A 17,919-nucleotide genomic window follows, 5' to 3' on the forward strand; every position below is an offset into this window, starting at 1 on the left:
ACATGGATGAAAATCATTTATCACATAATTCATCAAAAAATAGTATTCAAAACAACTGAGCCCCTAACAAACTGTACAACAGAGTTAAGAGGACTTCACATGCGTCAGTGACAAAGCAAACCTTTCCACTAACTCATGAATATTTACACAACTCACAACCTTCACCCATAAATATAAATGAGACGTTTAGAAGTCAAGTGAGTGTCGGGCAAAACAGAACAATAAAACTTCCGGGCAGGAAAACGTCTCGCCTGCACTCCAAGACCGTCAACCAGACGCTGTCTGTACAACTGGCAATAAAGTTGGACTGAAATACAATCGAAGATACTCATTCTAAACTAAAGCCTCCTCTGACCTACAGTGATAGGATGGACACGGAGTTCATTTTTTTTATTCACTCAAAGTGTTAATAGACAGTACAAGTACAACTCGGATTCCGAAAGTGTTGGGACGCTGTGTAAAATATAAATGACAACAGAATGGATTTGTCTTTGGACTGTGGGAGGAAACCCACGATTTGCATATCCTTTGTGACCTATTGCCAGTTTTTTTTGTAAATATACACTCATTCTGAATTTGATGCCTGCAACATATTCCAAAAAAAGTTAGGACAACAAAGTGTTGCAGGCGTCAAATTCAGACTGTGTGTCAGTTTGAACATTAAATATCTTGTCTTTGTACTGTATTCAGTTGAATATAGGAAAAAAAGGATTTACAAATCATTGCATCCGGGTTTTTTTTATGTCACACAGCATCCCAACTTTTCTGGAATCAGGGTTGTATGCGCTAATGATATTAGCATCCATTCCCAGTCGATCCTCAGCACGGTGGACATGAAAAGTCTCATGTTAAAGGTGAGAGAAAATCCTCCGACTTAAACCTCAAATCAAGCTGCCAAAAACAAGACAAAACACATCAGTTATTACTGTTACGGATTTAACATTACAGTAATAACATACACTCCACCAGAGTGCATCGCAGCAAGCAGAAAAACAACGAAAACAAAAGGCAAGAAAAGCTTCAAGTATGACCCATCTAGATCACGAGACTCGTGCCTTTAAGATGCCAGGATTTGCCTTGAACTGCAGTCTCCTCGATTTCAGTAAATACACAAACGTGCACATTGGAAAGTGACTCAAACTGTGTGTGTGTGTGAGAGAGAGAGAGAGAGAGAGAGAGAGAGAGAGAGAGAGAGAGAGAGAGAGAGAGAGACATGATTCTCCAATGGTGACCTCTGCTGTGACAACACACATCCTCCTTCATGGGTCAGGCCTCTACAGCATGTTGAGCTCGATGAGTCTCCCAGCAAAGACGGCGAGCGTCCCGATGAGGCACACGGCCATGAACACGCAGAGCAGGATGTGGTCCAAAACCATGGCAACGAACTTCCACTCCTCTGCTGCCTGGAACAAGAAGAGACGAGGAGGAGCGAGAGAGTCATAATCTGAGGACGTCTGAATTTGGAGGTTTGTCATTTAGATATTTAATAATCGGTGAGACACTGATGTTCTTTCACCAGTCATATAAACAGTTTAGATGCCTTTTGTTTGGAAGTTCATTTTACATACACATATTGGAAGAAAGACAGTGTTGGCTGGATTGGTTAGGATTAGGCAAGAGGAGTGAGATTGGTTAAGGTTTTCATGATGTCCTCTTGGTTAGGGTTAGTGTAAGAATGTCAGGGTGAGCCAGTCAGAGGCAGAGTAAGACCCTGATCACACAGATGGTGTTTTAGCAGCTGGAGGCGGCTTTTTGTAATTGTTTTTAATGAGAATGAAGCGTTTTGCTCGCTGTTTTTGCGTTGCAATGTGCCTCAAGTTTCTATGCTCTAGGCGCCTGGCATTTGTGCTGGATTGGTCTGAACTGCTCGAGTTGAAAAAACTCAGAGAAGAAAAGCTTCCGACATCATCTCTGCTTTTTTCCTATTGTCCAATCAGATGATTTGAGAGGCGTAAACTGCCCTGGAGTCATCCTAAATTATGCTTGGTCCATTTTAATAACTAGCTTCTAATCACTGTGAAATAAATAGGCCTAAATGGCAGATTTATTTCACGGAAAGGTTAGGGTAAGGAGGTGATAGAGTGGTTGCCAGTGTCCTTTTTTACCAGTGGCATTCAATTTAAAAAACAAAGGCAGTGTGGACACGCCATTCCTTCACCATCCTCGGATTCGCAGACTCACGTTCAGTAAATATGAAGCCAGAGCTAACAGCCCGTTAGCCTAGCTTAGCACCAGGGTGTCCGCGGGGTCTTAAAAAGTATTAAAAGTTAATAAATCAAATGTCGGAAAATTAAGGCCCTTAAAAAGTATTAAAAAGTCTTAATCGTGATTTTATGAAGTATTACATTTTCTTGGCATTCAAGCTTTGACAAAAAGTATCCATGAATGTATAATATATTTTCCTCCTCGCGACTATTACAAACAACGATTTGTAGGTAGGCACACTCGGACTGCCACTCGGGGCCGTGCGCGTACCTGTGTGACATCACGCGACAGCGCACGTCCAGGCGCCAAACAGAGGAGCAAAAGACAATAAAAAATCCTTCTCATCTTACCTGAGTTCTGTTGTATGTTTGTGCTCCATAGATTTAATTTCAAATTACAACTTTTTAGTAAGTTAAAGATGCGTTGCTGCTAACGACAGCGTGAAGTGGCGATGAGGTCTTAAGGTTTTTTTGGAAGGTCTTAAAAAAGTCTTAAAAAGGTATTGAAATTAACCTCAGGATTCCTGCATGTACCCTGAGCACCAAGACCAAAAATGGAGGTAAACAAATCTGCCTACGAGCACCTTTAACATTCACTAATTAACTCATTGTATCCTGTTTGTTTATTAAGTATTAAACTACTTGGACAACAACACGTTTCGGTTTTACAGACGTGTCTTTTATAATGGTGGTCTATGGGGATAATGCTGTGTGGGCTGCAGGAAATGGCTGCAATACCATGAGTGGCCACTGGGAGAAATTTGTAGGGCCCTTGGTTGGCTATGCTGTTAAAAAAGAGGGCGTGGCTCTACTGCAGTCCACTTTAGATGATGTGGAACACTGTGATTGGTTTATAGACATAGGTGGAGTCAGATGACAGTAATCATGGATCTAGACATTCTAGAGAGTAATGTCCGTAGGTTTGGACAGGGGATCTGAACGGGTTAATGAATTTTGTGTGGGTCCATACTCTTGTGTCAATAATATTCATGCAGGTGTTTTCTTACGTTGTTTGACTCCTCGTCTGACTTCATGGTCTCAGCGATGTACTTCACCCCGTCAATGGCGCTGCGAACATCAGGGTTTTTAGTGATGGGAGACTGGTAGGTGACATTGGTGGGGGTGGGGTTACCTGCAGAGGACCGAGTAGAGACAGGGTGTAGTTTATTATTACTGACTTATGAAGTGTTTTTGCTTTTTATTCATCAAGCATATTACTACGGTTTGATGTTTTTAGTTCACGTCTGGGGTCAGTTGGTGTTACGTGTCTCTGTGACTCACATTATCTCAAACCTTCCCACTGACAGTAACACCTGCGTGGCACACTCACAGGCCCACAGTATAAACTATCTGGCTTCCTGCCCAGAACATGTTGCACTTGTCCTCTGACTAAATGTTTGTGGGTTCTGTCATTAAGCTGCAGCCTTGCCTGAGATGTCCGAGATGTCCATGTCAGTGGGGAACAACGTCTTCTGGCGGATCTCCTGACTGGGACGCTTCATTGTTGAGAAGAACATCATGTTGGGAATGGTTTCGATGAAGACCTGAGGGACAGATATAAACAGGTGATGATTACAATCCTGCCAAACACTCATATATAAAAACATTTCCTAAACCATCACAGGTTGATAACAATGAAGCACAAACCTTGCGGATCCAGCCGGGCATGGTGTGCGTGCTGGGCGAGCGGTGATGCGTGTTGATGACGATGACGGTGATGATGATGGAGGCGATGACAAACACCATGGTGAAGAGCATGTATTTCCCTATGAGGGGGACGGCGCTGGAGGTGGAGGGGATCAGCTCCACAATAACCAGCAGAAAGACAGTGAGAGACAGCAGGACGGAGATGGAGAGAGTCATCTTTTCACCTGCAGACAGAGGGGTGGACACAAAGACGGACATCAGAGCTACTTTGACACTTTTTGATAGCTCTTATAGCAGACAGCTGTGACCAGTTAGAGCTTTACAAACTGATTAACTCGTCACTATCTTGCTCTAATGTTACAGAGTCACTCCTGAGAATGGAATTAAATTCATGTAGTACGAGCGAATGTCTGGAGCACCCCAATCTGTGAGTTTAAGTGATAGAGATCCAAATCATATTGGATGTAATAGAATTTCCACACATGAAAGTGGCCCCAGGAGTCTGAAATTATTCGACTTCATGTGCTGTCAAAATGTGTATATGATATCTGATGTTAACCTCTTTACATCTCTATGCTTTACATAAATGCACATCTTTGGTTCTGTATCTCTGTACATTACATATTCCTTTAATCCGTAATACTGTGAATCTTTCTACGTCCCCTGAAATACAGTTTTTGCACGTTTCAGTCTTGCGCTTCCATTTTGAAGTCCCAGTGTGTGAGATTTAGGGGGTTTAGTGGCTAGAATTCCTTTTTTGTTCATTGTTCAGGAGCTGAATTATCCAAGGAGGTCTCTGCCTCTCCAAATCAAACAGACCAAGTGATTAAAACGCTGAAAAACAAAATAGTTTTGTATTACAAATCAGTCAGTATGTTTACATGCACTGTTAAAGGAAATGGCCACTTTAGAATGAAAATACAGACAATACTTACTGACCCTCATGCCGACAAGAAGTCCAGTGTAGTTTTTTAATCCACAAAACTCGTTCGGGGTATCAGAGGATAACAGCTAGCCAGATTTTTTCATACACTTGAAGTGCACGGAACCCACGTCCAAAATCATTTTGAAAATATAATAACACTCTGCTAATGCATTTCAAAAACGTCTCGTCCGTTGTAATCCAAGTGCCCTGAAGCCGTGGCATGCAAAATTGACAACTGCAACTCGCGCAAGACTCGAGAACATTCAGAGATGTTCTTGTTCTCGAGTCTCGTGCGAGTTGCAGGCTAACTGACCACGGTGAGAAATGATGCTATAAAAGTGGAGTAAATTATGTCTTTTCAAGTCAGTTTTGCATGCCACGGCTTCAGGGCACTTGGATTACGATGGATGAGCCGTTCTGACGTTTTTGAAATGCATTAGCAGAGTTTTATTGCATTTTCAAAATTATTTTGGACGTGGGTTCCCTGCACAAATCTGGCTAGCTGCTATCCTCCGATACCCCGAATGAGTTTTGTGGATTAAAAAACTACACTGGACTTCTTGTCGGCATGAGGGTCAGTAAGTACTGTCTGTATTTTCATTCTAAAGCGGCCATTTCCTTTAAGTCAAGCTACAGTTACAGCTTGACTAGACCATTTAATTGGACTGCTGTCTTTGTCCCAGTATAAAAGCATGGGAGGGGAATCGATTTATATCCTTAAGTATGCCAGACTTCATAGGTAGATGGTGCAACATGCCCCCTCTCAGCTTGTTAGTATTGAACCTTTTTCTAGTCACAGACCAAACAATCAACAAACAAGTTAGCTATGGTTAGCTAGCAGCTAACTGCTACCATGGTGAACAACTTTACAGCTCTGTACATCTCGTCTGTCCAAAAATGCACAGCTCTGGATGTAGATTTCACAATGTTGTTACCGGCTTCTTCTTCTTTGACTTCTGGGTCAAAGCCTGGGCGGAAACTGGAGCATGCTCAGAGCGCCTCGGCCAGTTTGGGACCAACTGACCGTATACATGCAGGAGGAATTCAACTCCGAATCACATTATCTGTGTGTGTTAGTGCGACTTTGAGAAACTTGATTTAGTACGATTTCAGTTGGACGAACATGTTTAAATGTATTTTTAAAGTCTGGTTTTTGTCGGACTGACACAATAAATCAATTTTCTCTAATGTCAGGTAAACATACTGAGAGATGGGCCGCTCGCCTAGTGCTCACCTATTTTCTCTGATAATTTAAGAGTCAGATGTTGAGAAAGTTTTTACTGGGAGCTGAATTATCCACAGATGTCTCTTCCTCTCCAAAACAAACGGACCATGAGATTTAAAGCAGTAAAAACACTCAAAACAGTTTCACTTTACAAAGCAGTGTTTTTTGGATGTTGCTTGTTGCAGATGGGCTTCTTACTACGTTGGCTGATGCAAAACCACAAATGTCCCTGTCTTGAGCTTGGGTTTGGTTTGTCCATTCTGGGCTACTGTAAAAACATGGCGGTGCAACATGGTGATCTCTGTAGACGTGGACGTGCTCTGTATGTAGGTAAACGACTCAATCCAACGTAACATAACCACAACGATTCTTATTTTCCGGTGATTACACACTGAAGAAAATATACTTATTATATTATTTTCCATTTCTGCCAGTATACCTCCCTACACCTTACACACTGAAGCTTTAACAAAGTTACATTGTACGTGATTTAATTAGCATTTATTTATATGTTTACTGTAGTTTTTCCTAGTATATATTAATGACTGTGCACCAAAGCACCAAAGTAAATTCCTTGTATGTGAAAACCTACTCGGTAAAAAAACTGGTGAAAAGGCATGGTTATAACTCCTTGATTTTGCCACCTTCAAAGTTTTTCTTTGGACATGTTTCTCGGTGCTCCACAACCCAGCAGGGTCTACGTACCGGAGTCAGTGGGCAGGTAGAAGACCAGTCCAGTGAGAAACGAGAAGAGCATGCAGGGAATGATGACGTTGACGATGAAATAGAGAGGCAGCCGCAGCATCAGGAAATGGTAGGTGATGTCAAGGTAGGGCGTGTCGGGACAGCAGGTGTAGTAAACCCAGTGTTTCCAGCCCCTGTAGTCCTTTAACACCCATTCACCTGACTCCATGAAGTTACTGAGGTCAGGACGGTCGTTGTCCTGAAACACACAAGAGAAGGAAATCATTCACTGTCACAGAATAGGGTGGCCTACTGCAAAGTGATACAGGGGAGGGTATTCGGGGGTTAATGTTTTAAACTCAGTGATCGATAGGATGGTTAAAGAGACAGTTTGCCCCAAAATCAAAAATATATAATTTTCCTCGTACCTGTAGTGCTATTTATCAGTCTAGATTGTTTTGGAGTGAGTTGCTGAGCAGTGTTAGTTTTGACAGCTATTTTAGATTTAGTCTCCGTCTTGAGATGAAAATATTTATTAGTTTTAGTCACATTTTAGTCATTCTTGACCTTTAACTGATGGAAAATCAAAACTTTCTAGTTGATGAGGTTGTAGAAAAATTTCATTTAGACAGTTTTTTTCTCTCCAACTAAATTTCTACACACTTATTTTCCAGCAATTTTTGACAGGTCTAGGGGGGATTTACTGATCACCATTCGAAAAGCTCAACATCTCTCTATTTATGCTCCTTGACACCACAAATAACTAATGTGAGACAATTAGGATTTGTCCCCAGGTTCATTATAAGCTCTGACTTATCCAACTGACTGTTATGAAGCAGAAAAATAACTTATGCGACATTTCAGTTGAAGGTTTAAACTCATGTCTCACAGAGTTGGTGATTAAAACTAAACTTTCATCTCTGTCAGAGAAAACTTCAGTGAGTCTCCTACCTGCCTGTCAAACACCATCGAACCATTAACCTTCCTGAGACAGTCCAGATTTGGGCGCAGTCTCACGGGATCAACACATGTGAAATGTGGCGGCCAATAGCTGCTTGCTCCGCTGCAGTTTAGCGGCGAACAATCGGAGCAGCTAACAGCCACTGCTGCAACATAAAAACTCCACAAATTCTGCTGGCTAGTAAAACATTGTGGCACAGACTATTTACTGGAGTTTACTAGCTTGTTGATGAATACAAGCACAGCTAAATGTCCGATAGCCCACCCCTAACATTTTCATCACTTCTTGTTTCGTCAGCGAAAATGAAACATAGATTTTATCTTAGTTTTTATTATCAAGATGTGTTTTTGGCTCATCATCATCTCGTTTTCGTCATGGAAAAAAAGGTTGTTGATGAAAATGTTTTGTCATAGTCTTTGTCAACGAAATAAACACTGTTGCCGAGTGCTAGAGATTTTGGCCGTATTGGCATGTGGTGCTGAAAGCATTCTGGAAAGCGACATTGCTGTTGAGTTTTTCAATTGTATTTGTCTTTAGTGCACCACAATTCGAGTGCCATCAAGTTCAGTTATATTGGAGAGAAGGCAGACATCTCTATGGCTGATATCTCCAACACTCGGCAACTCACACCAAAATGATTTAATCTGATAAACAGCGCTACAGGTAAAAGGAAACATATTTAGTTTTAATTTGCGGATGAACTGTCCCTTTAAGTTATCTATGTTTTATGTTGGATAGTAACTGACAGACACTTCTGTTCATTACAACCTTTCAAACTAATGTCTCAGTTTAACCCTGTGGGTGTATAAGAGACACTCACCGGGTTGATGGCGACCAGCAGTCCATCATATGTCCATGTCCCTAGTTTCATGCTACAGTTCTGCAGGTCAAACGGGAAATGGAGGACAATAATCTCACAGTAACTCTTAAAGATGGCCGGAGGGTTCCATGTTATCTTCCCAGTGTGCTCCAGCAGGACTTTGGTTTCATGGATGATGGCGAAGTCACCATCAGCACTGCAGAGGAAGAAGAGGATGAGGACAAAGGGAAGGAGCAGCCAGATGTTTAAATGGTGGTGTTTGTGTTTAGATAGATGATACAGAGACAGAGAATGTGTGTTTACTTGTTGTATAGCACCAGGTCAGGTTTCCAGATGTCAGTTGAAGGGACTCTGATCTTCCTGATGCCTCCGTACTCATCTGGATTCCACTTCAGGTTCACATCCACCCACGACTGAGGGGAAAATCAGAAAACGTCATATCATTTAGTCTAATGATATACTATAGAGCTGTGTTCTGTTGTTTTATTTCCATTTGATTAAATCCTTGCTAATGTAAACCTGGGAGTCATGTACAGTTCATGTCACAGCAGAACAAATAAAGATCTTGTCCAGCAGCCGCCATGTCACAAATCCTCACTGTATACATTGGAGGTTTCACAGGTGTGTCATTTTAAACAGTAACATTTCTAAGGATTTTAGCTACATGAGCAGAAACACTTTTTATATTGGTTGGTCAAACTCATTGACAGCTGTGAGCAGAGCTACACATTGCTTTAGTTCCAAAAAAATACACTAATCATTAGTGTTAAGTAAAAGAAAGGACCTCTAACAAATGTGGTGCCTAATTTCCAAACCGTATCAATATGTTTTCACTGTAGCATATCCACTGAAATTGTAAATATTGTGATTGTTATTTACAAGTGAAGGGTGAGCATATTTTTTGTTGTCACTAATCCAGCAGTCACATTTACCTGTTTGAGACGGACATTGCTGGTCACAATCTGGTTCACTTCATCCTGAGAGGTGCAGAAAAAGACAGAAAACAGTCAGAAGCAAGCAAGAAGCAAGAAGACATCTTCTGTAAAGATTTCAAGACAAAATACAATGTGTATGCTTGTAACCATTCATTTTGTGTTGTTATTGACTCTCTGTGTCATTTTGAAAGAAATGTCAAAAAGCACACAATGTGAAAGAGAGGCTACGTCTCATTTCATTTCATCTTCTTTTCATGCAAAGACAAAGTTTCTGGAGATGGACACAGCTGCCTCACTGTGCCAGTAATTATCAGAATCAGAATCAGAATCAGAAATACTTTATTGATCCCCGAGGGGAAATTATTTATGTTACAGGTGCTCCTTGCAAGAGAGGAAAGATACGTGAAAATATAAGAAATTTACATTACATTGGATTATTGCAGTGTGTGAAAAAGTCTCAGGGCCACTCAGAGGGAGGAGTTGTACAGTTTGATGGCCACAGGCAGGAATGATTTCCTGTGGCGCTCAGTGGTACATCTTGGTGGTATGAGTCTCCCACTGAAAGTACTCTTGTGCCTGACCAGCACATGGTGGAGTGGGTGTGAGACATTGTCCAAGATAGTTCGTAGCTTAGACAGCATCCTCCTCTCTGACACCACCATCAGAGAGTCACACTCCATTCCCACAACGTCACTGGCCTTGCGGATCAGTTTGTTGAGTCTGTTGGCGTCCGCCACCCTCAGCCTGCTGCCCCAGCACACAACAGCATAGAGGATAGCACTGGCCACCACAGACTCATAGAAAATCCTGAGCATAGTCCGGCAGATGTTGAAGGACCTCAGTCGCCTCAGAAAATAGAGACGGCTCTGGCCCTTCCTGTAGAGAGCGTTAGTGTTCTTAACCCAGTCCAGTTTATTGTCAATGTGTACCCCCAGGTACTTATAGTTTATAGTTTAATTATATATTTGCATTGATTTACATTAATGTTTGAAAGAATTAAGGTGCCACCTACTGGCAGCTGAAAGAAAGTGATGTTTTAAAGCTATTAAGTGACTTAGATTTTTTTTTTTTTAAATACTTCATTCTGGTGGCACATTGGTGCAGTGGTTAGCATTGTCGCCTCACAGTAAGAGGGTTCCTGGCTCAAACCCCATGTTCTCCCTGTGTCAGCGTGGGTTTCCTCCAGGTGCTCCAGCTTCCTCCCACAGTCCAAAGACATGCAGGTTAATTGGTGACTCTAAATTGTCTGTAGGTGTGAATGTGAGTGTGAATGGTTGTCTGTCTCTATGTGTCAGCCCTGTGACAGTCTGGTGACCTGTGTGGACACCCACAGTGTACAGATGTCCAAGGCCAAGGGGGACACATGAAAAGCTCTATGGTTAACCCTTTAAACTGGATCAAGTGCAACAATTTACTTACTGACTTATATCACTCAATACAAGTTATATGTATTTACATGATATATAAATGTAGTTTTATAGTTGAAACAGCAACATGCCGTCTGCAGCTAAATTTTGGTGAGGGAAAAAGGAATATTGCCATTTTTACCACAGTTTAACTAATATCTGATTAAAGTAGCCTCAAGATTGAATAAATAAATGAAGAAATAAAAACTGTTCACTTCTGATTTGATCTTATGATTTAATACCGTGCAGTCATTTCCTCACTCAGTGTTTGACTGAACATTTCTCTAATCGCTCATTGAAGGGCAGCCCAGGACACATGTGACCACCTCTGCTTTTCAAAATAAGAAAACAAGGTCTTAACAGTAGACACAAAATACATGTGGAAAAATAATTAAGATTATATTCACAGGAAGTATAAAAATTAATAGGGAATTAATTAAAAATTAAAAGCCATGTTTATTTGCCAGTTAATCTCTTCCAAGTAATTTAGAAAATAATATAACTCTGGACTACTGCATGACATAAAACATCAACTGATATTTATCATGACTATACAATTTAAGTGCATTGAAGCGTGGGAAAAGACCAATGCGCATGCTCAAAGCCTCAGCCAATGCAAGTGGATGGCACAAATTTGACTCCAGGTGCGCTGATCACCTGCCGCTTAGCTGCAATTTGATTGGCCGATTGCCAAGTCCTGCTGTCATCATTGTCTGGTAACTGAATTGGTAAAAGTTTGTATTTCTTGTAACGGACACGGTGACACCGGTGATGCAAACAAAATGGATGACCTCCACAGGACAGATTGAAGCGTCTTTATGATGAAGAAAAGTTGAAGATGAAACACCTCAGTGTCCTCCAGCTGCGGGATGCTGTCACAGACCAAACTGCTGGTAATAATAACCAGAGTTAAGGTGAGGTGTTCTCCAGGAGTCTGTACCTGGTGCAGAGCAGGCTGTCAGGAGCGTCTGTCTGAGAGGATTACCAAACACAAAGCAGCAGCAGCAGAGCGCGGTAAAGTGACTTGTTGTGCAAACTTTTGTCAACACTGCAAACACTTTTTAATTGTTATCAATATCAACGTGACACCTTCAGGGGACAGAGCGGGACACGGAGCGTCGCTGGAGGACTCGACATCTGTACAGACTGGAGGAGCAGAAGGAGAGCTGCAACAGTAGGACAGCAGCTTCTTTTATTGACATGGTGCTTGTGTTGTTTTGGCCGCCGTGCCATCACTGAGCTGACATGTTGCTGGCTGTGACCCTGTTGGTAGTTACGGGCCTGATTATGGGTGGCAGAGCCCACACAGGGGCGGACTGTGAGACAGTGAGTTCCTGTGCACTGATACTCAAAGGGCCCCACCACCTCTCCTACACAGGAGCGAGATGCACAGACTTTGTGGTGGTTTTGCATCTCTTTGTGGTCCCTGTGCATCTTTTTGGGGATTTGTGTCTCTGTAGTCATTTAGTGTCTCTATGTGGTTGTTTTGTGCCCTTGTGTTGTTGTCTAGGTCTCTTGGAGGTAATTTTGTGTCATGCTGAGGTTGTTTTGTGTCTCATTGAGGTATTTTTTGTCTTTACTTTGGTTGTTTTGTATCTCCTTGTGGTTGTTATTTGTCTCTTTGTGTTTTTTTGTGCCTTTTGTAGTCATTAGGGTCTCCTTAAGGTAATTTAGTGTCTTGCTGAAGTAGTTTTGTGTCTCTTTGAGGGTAACTTTTTAATTCTTTGGTCATGTTGTCACTTGTTTAGTGTCTCCTTGTGGTTGTTTTTTGTCTCTTTGCAATCGTTTTTTGTCTCTTTGCAATCGTTTTGTATCTCTGACGTCATCTTGAGTCTTACTGAGACAGTTTTGTGGTTGTGATTCTGGTTTTATATTTTGCGTGTCATCCTCAAAAAGCATATGGATGGCATGGCCTGCTACTGGGGTGAAAACTGGATCATGTGGTCCACAAATGTGGTCATAAAGCTGCGCTATTTTATTTGCTGTTCACTTCATTCATTGCAAAGTGCCATGACTTCCTCCTCACAGCCTGGACGCAGAAGGAGAGCTACAAAAGTACGTGCAGCTTATTTTTATTTGCTTTGTGCTTGTGTTTTGTGGCCGCCGTGCCATCACTGAGCTGATGAACTTGTTGTGCTGTTGACGCTGGTTCTATAACATGGTTGACGTAGCGTGGGTTACACTGGTTGAAGGAACTCTGATCTTCCTGATGCTCCACTTAAGTGGAAAGTTGTTTTGTGGCTGTGGTGCCAGCTCTGAGCTGATGATGCTTGTTGTGACCTTGGTTCTATAGTGTTGATGACAGTGTCTAAAGAAGCTTCTATGCATTGCTGGGTGATAATTGGAAATGTACTGGTGAAGTTAAGCTTAACTGTTTTATTTCCATAGAAGAATCAACATTGTGCTTATGTTGTGCTGGTTTTGGTTTGTGGCCGCTGTGCCCTCACTGACACTTGGAGGAGATGCTTGTTGTGACATTAAGTCCTACTGGTTCTATAGTATGGGTGACGTACCCCCCTCACACAGGCTCCGCCCTCTACTGGACTGTTTGTGTAACAGTCCTCTTATCCCAAGCAAAGCATTAATGAGCTGGCCAATCAGGATGAGCCTCCTTGAAGACGTGCAGACCCCACAGTATATAGGCAGGTGGATTCTTGCCATCGGACGTCCTTTTTCTCTTCAGTGAGCAGCGAGTAGCGCACTGAGCTAGATGCAGCATTGCATCTGCTCTGCCCAGTTTGTGCATCAGCATGTTATGTTGAATGCACGGCTCCCAACACACGTGTTTTTGTGATGGCATGGCCGGTAAGGCCCCAACCAAGAAACGCCTTGTGTGATGGCTTTGCGGGTGTATCTTCCAAACCTCCAGGCAGGTGGCAGGGACCCTCCCACTGTGGTCTGCGCACGCTCCACACATGGTGTGGCAGTGTTGGCGGCCTTGTTCAGTGGGATGCGTGTCCCGGACATATGTGGCAGCATTGTGGTTTACATCCTGTCAGTCTCCTCTCCAGGGTCTGTGCTCACTGTAACAACACAGGACTGGTGTAAAGGGCTGGGTGTATGTCAGCTGTGTGTCACCTGACTCCCCTCTGGCCGTGATACACCAACATGTTTGTGTGTTCCTTGATGAACCGGGACATGTAGTGGGCAGGGTGTCTATTGCTTGTCTTTGGACCCCTGTAAGGTGAGGCCACACGTCCACCCACTTCGGTTGCTCACCACCTGAGTTGGCTTGGGTCCTCTATTTCTCCACTGTGGTGTCCTGGGTTATCTGTAAGCAGGCGACTGACCTTTAGTGGGTCAGGATCATTGTGGCTGGGATGATATGTCGCAACAGGGCGTTCATTCATCGGGTTCCATCCACTGTACCCATAGACTCCAGTAGAGAGCAGGGCATGTGTGAGAGAACAAAGGTTACGATAATGTAACCCAAGTTCTATTAGCACAGGTGGAGCCCTCTTGTCAGGGGCCCTGTCGCCCCTACATCGCTTGCTGAAGAGGGTGTACGAGGTCATACGGTGGGAATCCACCTCCCTATACACTGTGGGGTCTGCATGTATTCAGGTAGATGCCATGATCATCGTCTTCACAGCCTGAACGCAGAAGGAGAGCTACAAAAGTAAGTGCAGCTTATTTTTATTTGCTTTGTGCTTGTGTTTTGTGGCCGCCGTGCCATCACTGAGCTGATGAACTTGCTGTAATGTTCACGCTGGTTCTATAATGGTTGATGTAGCCCCCCAAAAGGCAAAGGTTACACTGCTTGAAGGAACTCTGATCTTCCTGATGCTCCACTTCAGTGGAAAGTTGTGTTTTGTGGCTGTGGTGCCAGCTCTGAGCTGATGATGCTTGTTGTGACCTTGGTTCTATAGTGTTGATGACAGTGTCTAAAAAAGCTTCTATGCATTGCTGGGTGATAATTGGAAGACATGAGATCATTGGGTCTAATAATGTACTGCAGTGTAGTGCCATGACTTCCTCCTCACAGCCTGGGCGCAGAAGGAGAGCTACAAAAGTAAGTGCAGCTTATTTTCATTTGCTTTGCGCTTGTGTTTTGTGGCTGCCGTGCCATCACTGAAGTGATATGCTTGTGATGTCCGTAGAGTCTTGCCTATTGTCATAAGGTCTCTGTCACCTTGTCGCTCTGTGTGGTTGGATTCATGAGTCATAGTCTTGGTGTTTACAGTGTGCTTAAATTCCTGGTTGTTTTGCATCTTGTTTCCATCGTTCTGGCTGCTGTGCCATCTTAAGGTGTCAAAGCTTGTGACTTTCTGGCGGTTCTTGATTGAAACTTTGCTTCTTGATTGTGTTTCAGATGGTCATTGAAAAGCGGTGTGTTGTCGAATATTTCCTGTTGTTATTTTCATACAGTTTGACCAGTGCATACAGTTAGATTCTTTCTCTATTGACTGATGAGGTTTACAGACCTGACTTGTATATTTCAGGACCTCGGACAGTGACATTTACAATAGCTCTGCGTGCTGTGATCATACAGTAGGTTACTTTCTCTCTGATGTAGTGTCTGTGTGCCTATATTGTGATTTAATTTGCCTTGAATTAATTTCATAAATCCTATATTTAACTGCAAGTAACATAGCAACAGTAATGAAGTGAAACCATGCTGCTAATATGCAACTTCTTCAACATAGTATGGAGAGCCATGTGTCCAGTCAAGTCAAACATCTTGTCTACTTTTACCCTCTCATTAATGCAATTAGAAATTTTCAAATTACAAACATTCCTAGAAGGTACAGGGGCTATAAGAGCTGTTAAGTTACAGTAATGGCAGCCTTTAATTTCTTGCACAAATTGAGTCACGGATGGTTTTCACTATTTAGTATTTGGAGGAAGCCTGAAAGCCTCAAGTGAAAGTGCGAGCATAATGTCATGCCACTTAATTTAAGTAGTTTTTAATTTTCTTTTGCTTTTGCCAATACCAACTCCTGCCTCGCCCCTTACCACACTGATGAGCTGTATTAGCTGCAGTCCCACAGTGACCTCTACGGCTTCACTGAAGTGGTCCACGGGACGAACCACCTTGTTGTAACCAGTAAACAGGGTTTTCACCAGACGGGTCTCATCCTCTGAGCAGGAAACTGGACCTAGGGCACAAAAAAAATCAGTCAGACTTCATCTTGTCACACTCTTTACTTGAGCCTCGTCTTCTGGAGGCATCGTGATTTAATAAGGAGAGGAAAACATTTTTGGCGAAAGCTTCAAAACCTTCAAACTTTACTTGTTCCTCATGTCAGTAATGTATGATTTGCGCTGTGGTACACACATTTGTAATGCATTCTTATATTGGCCTCGTTGGCTGAGGCACACAGCACACAGTATGACATGTTGTCATCCCCAGCTGACGCCCATGTCCCCACAAATGTCTCATACTGGAACTGAACTCGCAGCTGAAGCGAGCCGGAGGCCGGCAGATTGCTTTCAACTGTGATTCACACAGCAAACATTTCCCAGGCTCACGGCGAGCAACCTGAAACCCTTTTAAAGTGACAGAGTGCGAGAATGTATAGGAAGACAGAGGAAACATCAGATGAGAGCGACAGACAGACGCAGGCACATGCAGACAGATCAACAGCAACAGCAGTGGAGTGACTGGCGTGCCACATTGGTGAAAAGCCTCGGCACTGAGTGTCCCATGAGCTGTCTAAGCGCTGCGATCAAGTATGTTTCTGTATAAGTCCTCGGAGCGAACCTAAGCTGAGTGTTAAGAGGGTGTTTGGGGAAAACCAGCTCTGGCCAATCCACTTGACATTCAGTCTGGATCATTTCGAGTTCAGAACAGTTAACCCGCATTTAACACCTCTTCATATAAAAAGTGTTTCAGCTGACAGACTTTTTTTTTTTGACAGTTTTTTTTTAAACCATGACTTTATGAGCCCATAAATTAAGCTGTGACTATGGAATATGCAACATAAAAATATTAATGGCCCACTGTGGACGAGTCCAGCTTCACTTGTTTGCTTTGTGTGGATGCTTAAAATACCTGAACTCATGCAGCAGTTGTTTGCTTACTCATAGTTTTAGGAGGCATACCACTGGACGTGTGTTTGTTTCTCTGTCGTACCTTGTTCCAGATTTTCTTCAGATTCATTTGGAAAGCATTTATTAGTTAGACTCTGGCAGTTCTGTGATACCACAATTAAGTTATGCCAATGTATAGGATAAAAGCTGTGCTGTATGACTGTTTCTAATCTTTGTATCCCTGGAAAAATCCCAGCAGGTTAATATATCTATTAGGGTTGCAGCAGTATGCTGGTTTCAAGGTATACGGTGATATGAAAGTTGCCGGTTATCATACCTTATATATTTGCTTATTCACGATATTGAAGAGACTTTTTACCCATACTTCCATTAATCAAGTTTGTATTATCTTAATAAAATATTTATTTAACCATTCTAACTGATAATAATAATAATAATATTAACTTTCATGATCGTACCGTGAAAATGTCTTACGGTTGTAACCCTAATATCTATAGTGGCTTTCTTATCAGTTACTGAGGTGCTGTTGTTTTGGCAAGCTTAACTGATATGTACTGTAGGTATTGGCTGTGTAGTGTGCAAACCAGTTAGGGGTGTTGCAATATATCAATTTGGATTGATAAACTGATTCAATGAGCAACGATATCATTTATTCACAGTAAAAACATCTTTCCATCTCTCCATCTATCTCTACCTCTCTACCTATCGGCATTTTTAAGAGATACACCTTTCTTTTGAACTTCCTACAGTATGGCTCGTGTCACCATTTCTGTCCAAGCCTACCTCAATCACAGGCCCCTGAATTCAGTTGAATTCAAATCTTATTGTGGCAGACTTTTTAAAAATCAGCAAATATTGTAGCTTTTCACCAAAGAATCGATATATCGTAATGAAATTTGTGATTTACACCCCTTGGGCACCAGTTTCCCGGCGCAGCGCAGGGTGGCGAACCCTGTGCAGAGCTAGTTTCGAGCAGCGCAACCCGAGGTGCGCTGAGATGGGTGTGGCGGTGCAGCAGGGGGAGGTGTCGACAGATCCAGCTTGGCGCAGTGACAGTTTCGTGCCAAAAGGCTTCGCCGAAGGTGCGCTAAAAGCTCGCCAGCTGAAACCAGGTCTAC

The 17,919-nt window shown here is 42.6% G+C and overlaps 1 protein-coding gene across 1 annotated transcript in view; it reads right to left on the minus strand.

Annotated features, from left to right (window-relative positions):
- Positions 1 to 1,178: 1,178 nt before the first annotated feature.
- chrna1 (cholinergic receptor, nicotinic, alpha 1 (muscle)) overlaps positions 1,179 to 17,919 on the minus strand; it is a 22,899-nt gene continuing 6,158 nt past the window's right edge. The window contains exons 2-10 of the mRNA XM_050071300.1: positions 15,764 to 15,906; positions 9,399 to 9,443; positions 8,770 to 8,879; positions 8,467 to 8,662; positions 6,707 to 6,944; positions 3,852 to 4,075; positions 3,634 to 3,748; positions 3,212 to 3,336; positions 1,179 to 1,403 (exon numbers count right to left, since the gene is read on the minus strand). Coding sequence (XP_049927257.1) covers positions 1,275 to 1,403; positions 3,212 to 3,336; positions 3,634 to 3,748; positions 3,852 to 4,075; positions 6,707 to 6,944; positions 8,467 to 8,662; positions 8,770 to 8,879; positions 9,399 to 9,443; positions 15,764 to 15,906 — 1,325 coding nt within the window. The 3' untranslated portion in view covers positions 1,179 to 1,274. The remainder of the gene's footprint in view (positions 1,404 to 3,211; positions 3,337 to 3,633; positions 3,749 to 3,851; positions 4,076 to 6,706; positions 6,945 to 8,466; positions 8,663 to 8,769; positions 8,880 to 9,398; positions 9,444 to 15,763; positions 15,907 to 17,919) is intronic.

Source organism: Epinephelus moara, chromosome 19 (genome assembly GCF_006386435.1).
Source record: "Epinephelus moara isolate mb chromosome 19, YSFRI_EMoa_1.0, whole genome shotgun sequence".
NCBI classification, from domain to species: domain Eukaryota; kingdom Metazoa; phylum Chordata; class Actinopteri; order Perciformes; family Serranidae; genus Epinephelus; species Epinephelus moara.